The sequence below is a fragment of the Gekko japonicus genome, unplaced genomic scaffold (genome assembly GCF_001447785.1).
Source record: "Gekko japonicus isolate JY-2015 unplaced genomic scaffold, Gekko_japonicus_V1.1 scaffold2027, whole genome shotgun sequence".
NCBI lineage: Eukaryota > Metazoa > Chordata > Lepidosauria > Squamata > Gekkonidae > Gekko > Gekko japonicus.
In genome coordinates, this window is record NW_015176037.1 from 276,816 (window position 1) to 284,960 (window position 8,145).

General features: G+C 45.0%; 1 protein-coding gene across 1 annotated transcript in view; it reads right to left on the minus strand.

The window, feature by feature from the left end:
- Positions 1-7,765: 7,765 nt before the first annotated feature.
- The window catches only part of LOC107123394 (cadherin-like protein 26), a gene marked incomplete at its 5' end in the record, with an annotated part of 41,199 nt that continues 40,819 nt past the window's right edge, over positions 7,766-8,145 (minus strand). Inside the window, 1 exon segment of the mRNA XM_015426638.1 lies at positions 7,766-7,902. Within this exon segment, the coding sequence (XP_015282124.1) occupies positions 7,766-7,902 (137 nt within the window).

Genomic DNA, 8,145 nt, shown 5'->3' on the forward strand with positions numbered 1-8,145 from the left:
GGTACTCTGGGCCTTCTCAAGGGAACCTAAATCCAGAGTGGTGGCAGCGTCAGGTGACACCCCACCTGAGTCGTGACATTAGGCCAGTGTGGTGTAGTGGTTAAAAGCAGGGAATTCCCCACTCCACATGATACCTTCTGGGTGACCTTGGGCTAGTCACAGTTCTCTCAGAACTCTCACCCCCACCTACCTCACAAAGTCCCTGTGTGAAAAGAAGAAGGGAAGGTGATTGTAAGCCCCTTTGAGACGCCTTAGGATACAGAAAAGTGACAGTCTCTAATCTGGAGAACTGGGTGCCACATGAAGCCTACTGAGTGACCTCGGGCCAGTGACAGTTCTCTCAGAACTCTCTCAGCCCCACCTGCCTCACAAGGTGCCTGCTATGAAGAGAGGAAGGGAAAGGCGATTGTAAGCCACTTTGAGATACTTTAAGGTAGAGAAAAGTGGCAGTCTCTAATCTGGAGAACTGGGTGCCACATGAAGCCTACTGAGTGACCTCGGGCCAGTGACAGTTCTCTCAGAACTCTCTCAGCCCCACCTGCCTCACAAGGTGCCTGTTGGAGGGGGGGGCAGAGGAACGGAAGGCGATTGTCAGCCACTTTGAGACTCCTTAGGGCAGAGGAAAGCAGGGTACAAAAACCTCTGCATCTTCCCAGGATGTCATTCATACCTGATTCAGCATTTTGCCCACTTCCTCTACAGTGCGGTCATGTGGTTTGTTCCAGGTCATTTCGTTACTTTGAGAATACAAGCTCCTCTGCTGAAGAAGAGAAGACGAAGATAGCAGGTTCCGCAATTTGAAAACCATCTCAAAGTTTTTGTCACTACGATTCTAAGTATGGGGAAACTACAGAAACGGTTTTCTAGTTTTAAATAAGGGCAGGAATCCAGAGCAGAATCACGTTTTTATCAGAGATAACAGGATAAACTTTATTCAACCTGATTCCAGAAAGGATTGGGACCTCCTGCCATAGCTCTTGTTGGTAGCACCGTCCTTCCGTAGGAATAGTTGATGCTCCCCCGTGGCTTTTCCTGGATCATTCCTTGGGCTTGCTATGAGCAAAAGAGAAATACAAACTATAATGGTTTTCCAAAGAACTTCACTATAACAATCTTTGTGCTTCCATTCTTCTTTGCTTCTTTCTTAAACAAGGTTATTTTAATTGCAAAGGGTCAATCATCAGTTTACTGCGACAAAATAAAACAGAACTCTTGTGGCACCTTAAAGACCAACAAAGTGTATTGTAGCATAAGCTTTCATGAATCATAGAGTTTTTAAGGGACCTTCAGGGTCATCTAGTCCAACCCACTGCACAATGCAGGAAATTCACAAAGACCCCCCCCCCCATACCCCCAGTTTCGGGGGGGACCCACACTGAATCGGACCTCACTTCATCAGATGAATACAGTCTACAAAACCACGTTACAGAGACTTCTCATTTTAAGGTCTAGATTAGGTTAACCTCTAGGTTAGATTACTGCAATGTGCTCTGTGTAGGGCTGTCCTTGAAAAGAAGAAGAGAAGAGATTGGATTTATACCCCGCTCTTCACTCGGAGTCTCAGAGCGGCTTACAGACTCCTTTCCCTTCCCCTCCCCACAACAGACACCCTGTGAGGTAGGTGGGGCTGAGAGAGCTTTTTCCAGAGCTGTCCTTGAGAGAACAGCTCTGACCAGAACTATGGCTTGCCCAAGGTCATCCAGCAGCTACAAGTGGAGGAGTGGGGAATCAAACCCAGTTCTCCCAGATTAGAGTCCATGCACTTATCCAGTCCCCCAGACTGTCTGGAAGCTACAGCCGGTACAGAATGCTGTGGTCAGAACGGTGATTGGAGTGGGTCCTAGGTACCATATCACTCCAGTCTTGTTCCATTAACACTGACTCCCCATTTGCTTGTGAACCGAATTCAAGGTGCTGGTATTTACCGCCCTATACAGCTTGGACCAGCATACCTAAAGGACCACCTGCTCACATATGAACCTACATAGGTAGTAACTGGAGAAAGGCCCTTCTCAGGCATGGTGCCAAAGCCTTGGAACTTCCTTCCCAGGGAGATTCATCTGCTTCCTTCTATTGTTGTTGTAATGTATTGAACGTGTTACATGAATCACTCCATTGACATCCTATGTTAAGCTTGAGCCGAACAAAGGCTCCTCTGGACTGAACTCCTATTGGTCGCTCTGCAACAGCGACCAATCAGGAACTGTCACTGTTCCCTGAGAGGGAAGTAAGCTCATTGGACGTTATCCGAACAATCTAATTGGTTGTAATTGTAAATAGGCGTGGCTATGTTAGCCCGGGAATGTTTAAAAGGAACCTAGCTCCCAATGTTAATCTGTTCTGGTTTTGAATGCGTTTGAGTGTTTGTTCGCTACTTCATTAAAGCTGAATCACTGAGCTGAAATCATTCTCCGAGTCGTTGTTAGTGCGATCTAACAGTTGTCGTCTCCCAGAGGGTAAAGACTTTTTTTTGTTTGTTTTGATGTTTCCCCCCCACACTAAGCGGTCTTGGCTGTTACGTCATTGTGTGTGTTTGGGTGTTTTAACAAATTGTTCAAATATTTTACAAAACCATATTTTAAATGCTGATCTAATGTCTTGATGTTCACCACCACCCCGGGAGTACTATTTGGGCGGGAAGGCAGTATAGAAGTGTTTTAAATAGACAAACCTTATGAAATTGACGGCGAACAGACTTATAAGGTGTTGTGACAGCCACTAACAGATTATTTTGTTAAAAAAACCAACGGGACAAAATTCATACAGCACAGACAAAGGCTCAATAGATAGTATAGATCTTTACTCACAGAGAGAGTTTCCTCAAAGTGCACTTGACTGGATGTCCGGGAATGTGAGGTGGCCGTTCTAGTTACCTCCTTTTAAAAAAAAAAAAGGGTTTTTTGGTTCATTGACATGATGGCAGGCAGCCACACAAGAAGCAAACAGTCACGCAAGAAGCAAACAGTCATCTAACAGTGCCATCCCAAAGTGAGTTACACACTTCTGAGTCCATTACGTCAGTAGCTTTGAAGGGTATAAGTCTGTTTAGGATTGCATTGTAAAAAAGCCAGTTTGGTGTAGTGGTTAAGTGCACGGATTCTAATCTGGGAGAACCGGGTTTGATTCCCCATCAAGTGAAGGGCGGGGTATAAATCCAATCTCCTCCTCCTCCTCCTCCTCCTCTACATAAAGTAAAAATGCTTAAAAGGAATTTAATGTCGGGAAAATGTGAGGGTTTCCTGCTTCAAGCAACGAGCAGTTCCTTTGACTGACTTCCTTTGTTTGCTGAGGCAAACTGTGTGTTCTCATGTTTTGTGTACACAGCGCTCATTAGCCAACAAATGCGAACTCCAAGCTGAATTCATGTCGCTTACACATGGGAACTGTAAAGAGAACACAGCTAGCTCCAAAACACACAAGGCCAAGGCAGAGAGAGTGCTTGAACATAAGACTTCCAGATCCATGTCAAGTTCTCCAGCCCCTGGGAAACCCTGGCCTTTGAGCTAGTCCCCCACTAAAAATACAAAGGCAGGGAATCACTGGAATGGGTAGGGCTGCCGGCTCTGAATTGGGAAACACCTCGAGATTTGGGGGGCGGAGCCTGGGGAGGGCGGGGTTTGGAGAGGGGAGGGACTTTCAATGGGGTATCATTCCATAGAGTCCACTTTCCAAAGCAGCCATTTTCTCCGGGTGAACTGATCTCCGTCTCCTCGAAATCGGTTGTAATCTTACTCTTTTTTTTTCAAGGCAGAGATTTTGCAGTTAAAGTAGATGGCAACCTGTATGTCTCAGATGGAAATCCCGAGTTAACAAATGGTTCCTTTTCAACGGACAACAAAGGAACCATTTGTTAACTTGGGAGCTACCCATAGCCATTTTGAAATTGTCAACCACTTTATTGGATTGCTTTGTGAAAGAATAACAACACAACAGAATTTTGATAAAGATATCCCTCGAAACGAACACTGAAACTCGAGGAAGTTCGTAAAGCACTTCAGTGACTTGATGTTTTGACCTGTTGAAAAGGAAACCTTGGATTAAAGAAAGAAATACCAACATATAATTATTCTTGTTTTGTGAATATGTGAACAGCTGCAGCAATTGTTTTGTAAACTGACATATTTGATTGCTGTGCCCTTTGGTTATATTGCTCAGATGGAAATCCGTCAGGATGTGAATGTGACGGGCCTCTCCGGAATGAAGGCCATTTCATTTTACACAATCAACTGCTGAACAATCTCTTAATAAAAATTTACAAAATGTACAAAATAAACCTAACTTTGAAAATATAATAAGGCTGGGAACAATCCAACTTAGAATAATGATTAAGCTGTCTCTATTGTCAACTCTTTTTTTCATTGCAGAGATTTTGCAGTTAGAGTAGAAAATGGCTTTTTCAAAACTTCATCAGAATTAAACTATTTCTTGATTTGTTTGGAACCCGTTGTCCTAAAACAAACTTTGATGGGAAAATCACCCTTATGAACTGGCAGGAGCCTTCACCTTACATTTTTCAGAGTTTGGAAGGGTGGAGAGCAGCCTGCTGCCAGTTCATGAGGGCGATTTCCCCATCAAAATTTATTTTAGGACAATGGGTTCCGAACAAATCAAGAAAAAAATTAATCCTGATGAAGTTTGAAAAGGGCATTTTCTACTTTAACTGCAAAATCTCTGCAATGAAAAAAGAGTCGACAATAGAGACTGCTTAATCATTATTCTAAGTTGGATTGTTCCCAAATGGGACAATGTAGAAGAAGAAGAGATTGGATTTATACCCCGCCCTTCACTCGGAGTCTTAGAGCGGCTTACAAACTCCTTTCCCTTCCCCTCCCCACAACAGACACCTCATGAGGTAGATGGGGCTGAGAGAGCTCTTTTGAGAACTGCTCTTGAGAGAACAGCTCTGAGAGAACCTGTGACTGACCCAAGGTCACGCCAGCAGCTGCATGTGGAGGAGTGGGGAATCAAACCCAGTTCTCCTATATTAGAGTCCGCACACTTAACCACTACACCAAACAAGAAGAGAGGGTAACAGTGACAAGGTAAGACAACATGAACCTCCCTGTAAGCCCAATAAGAGATGGCTGCAGGGCAGGAATAATAGAACAATCAACTGGGAACTTCTCTTCTCTTTTACAGACCTCATGCCATCAGTGTGGACCTGTGTCAGACTTGTATTCATTTCATTGAGACTTGTGAAGGAGGAGTTCTCAACAGATGATACCAGGATGACATAGAACATTTCTGACGGCAAGGAAAACAGTGTTCTGTTTAGAAGTACTGTGGTTACCTTAAGAGTTCGGGGCTTATCCTTGCGAATTTCTGCATACACAGCAGATGGTGAAATATGATCCTTAACATCAGGCATGTCCTGGACGGGGAAAAAGAGGTGAAAAGTTTTAATGAGAGCTGCATTGGTTAGTGAAATAATAATTTAGATATGTAATCTTCAATCCCACCTGGTAGGTCAGGAACCCCTAAACTGCATTTTTGTTTGTAGAGAGTAAAGACTGAGGCTGTAGCTCAGTAGTAAAGCATCTGCTTGGGATGCAGAAGGTCCCAGGTTCAATCCCCGGCATCTCCAGTTGAAAGCATCAGGTAGGAGGTGATGTGAAAGACCTCTGCCTGAGACCCTGGAGAGCCATTGCCAGTCTAAGTAGACAACATTGACTTTGATGAACCAAGGGTATGATTCATATAAGGCAGCTTCATGTGACTGCAGTGCTCTTTTCTTTCTGCAAGCAAGCTGAGAAGAGCAGAAGGATGGTGGAACAGATTCCCTTTTATCACAGGCTGGTTCCGTGACCCTGGCCCCTCTTCATCTGGTCACGTGACTGTGATGTCATGGAACTTCCTGCCTTGTTCTTGCAGCTCAGCCGCTCCCAAGCCTGAACTACTCCCTTAGACTGAAAGTGCCTCTAGGGCTGCCAGGTCCCTACCTTCTGTTGGTGGGGGACTCTTGGCTCCTCTTTGGGATCTTCTGGAATGCACACCATGATGACATCACCCAGAAGTGACGTCATCACGCTAGGCACATCGCCGAGGCGACGCTCTAGCATTCGACCAGAAACATTGTACCAATGCTTGAAAATAATTATTAAATAGATTGCATAACAATATCACAGCTGTTTTTTGGTTTACTTACAGCCTATCCCGTGATCTCATGTTTGTATAGCCTCCAGGTGAGGCCTGGATATCTTCTGCTATTATAACCAATCTACAGACAATAGGGATTGGTTCCACTGGAGAAAATGGCTGCTTTGGAGGGTGGACTCTGTGGCATTTATACCCTGCATTGTACTCCTCCCCAAACCCCACCCTCCCCAGGCTCCACCCCCCAAAATCTCCAGGTATTTCCCAACCCAGAGCTGCCATCCCTATGGGCATGACCAAAGGCATGAGCCAAAGGGCTCCTGACTCTTCACCTGCAGTTCATGCTCTTGAATGATCTGGATTCAAGATATGCCCAACTATTTAAATTGCATATCTTTTCCCTACTCTGTTTATTAATTTTGTAAGCTGCCTTGGGCCCCTTCAGGGAGAAAAATGGTGAATACATATACTAAGTAACGTTAGCAGAGGCTCAATGCTGCCAGTGCATGTACAGGTTTAAAAGGTCTTTTGTAAGTAAGAGTTAAGTGAATCTGTTGAGTCACTCAAGTCTTCAGCCATTGGTGAAATGTACTAGCTATTGAATGACTAGCCGTGATCTGGATAGCCCAGGAAAGCCTGATCTCATCAGATCTCAGAACCTAAGCAAGGTCAGCCCTGGTCAGTATTTGGATGGGAGACCTCCAAGAACACCAGGGTCTCTACACAGAAGCAGCAATGGCAAAGCACTCCTGAACGTCTCTTGCCTTGAAAACCCTATGTCAGGGGTGTCGAACTCATTTGTTATGAGGGCCGGATCTGATATAAATGAGACCTTGTTGGGCCAGGCCACGTGTGTCATAAAATGTAATGCCAGGTAGTGGAGATATAAACTTTATAAAGGACACAAACACAAAGGGGTTTTTTAACTTAAAATAAAAACATGCTTGAAACATTATCACTCTTGCAATAGTTTTTTTTATTTAACAGTGTCTGATAACTGACAACTCTTGCTCTGAATTATTACATCAAAATGTCTGTGCTGTTGCAAGCTTGGGTATGCTGTTCAGGTGTGTATCTGTAAGCTGCAAACCTACAATGATGCAGCAGCAGCAGAACTGGAAGAAGAAGCAGGAGATAGCCAGTTCCACTGCGGGCCTGACAGACGCCCTCCAGGGGCCGGATCCGGCCCCCGGGCCGCATGTTTGACACCCCTGCCCTACGGGGTCACCATAAGGTAGTTGCGACTTGATGGCAAAATGTATGTGATGTTTCTTACTTACTTCAAAATCTGAAGACCTACAGCCTGGACCTCATGTAAGAAGCAAGGTATGCACTCCTGGCTACATGTGGATAGAATCAGCTTGATAGTCTAATAACTGCCAATGAGTCTATCACTATGGTTTTGCCTACAGTAATACTGTAAGGCATTCCATGACATTCTTGGAGGAAGGATAGAATAAAGAAAGCGATCGAAAGAGTGACAGCTGGAAATAGCTGAAAACCAAGAGTGCAACCTTGAAAGGGCTGCTAAGGTGGCTTCACCTGCTGCCTTCTGAGCCCCTGGTGGGCTCTTGCTTTACCCACGGCCTGCTTCTGTACTCATCAATGAAACCAACATTACGAAAGCACTGCAAGGCTCAAAAGAATGGAAGCCTGGTGACCTTCGAACTTCTCACTGCTCCAAGTAACTAGGAAGCATGGTGGTCTTGTTGCTCACCTGAGACAGCACTTGTTGGCTTTCTTCATTGTAGTGGATTAGAGACTGGTTTCCCATTTCACATGGAATGAAAGGCAAGCCGTTCTTGGACGCTGCACCAGAATGGCAGGAGCACCACAGGAGGAGGCCTAAGCCCACTGCGGAACAGGGGGAAAGTGATCTTTCTCTCACTATTTCAATGTTTCCACAAAGATGCAGTACTGTGGTTGCTAGTCTCCAGGCGGGGCCTGGAGATCTTCTGGCATTAGAATTGATTTCCAGAATACAGAGAACAGCACCCTTGGAGAAAATGGCTGCCTTGGTGGGCAGACGCTATGGTATTATACCCCTCTGAG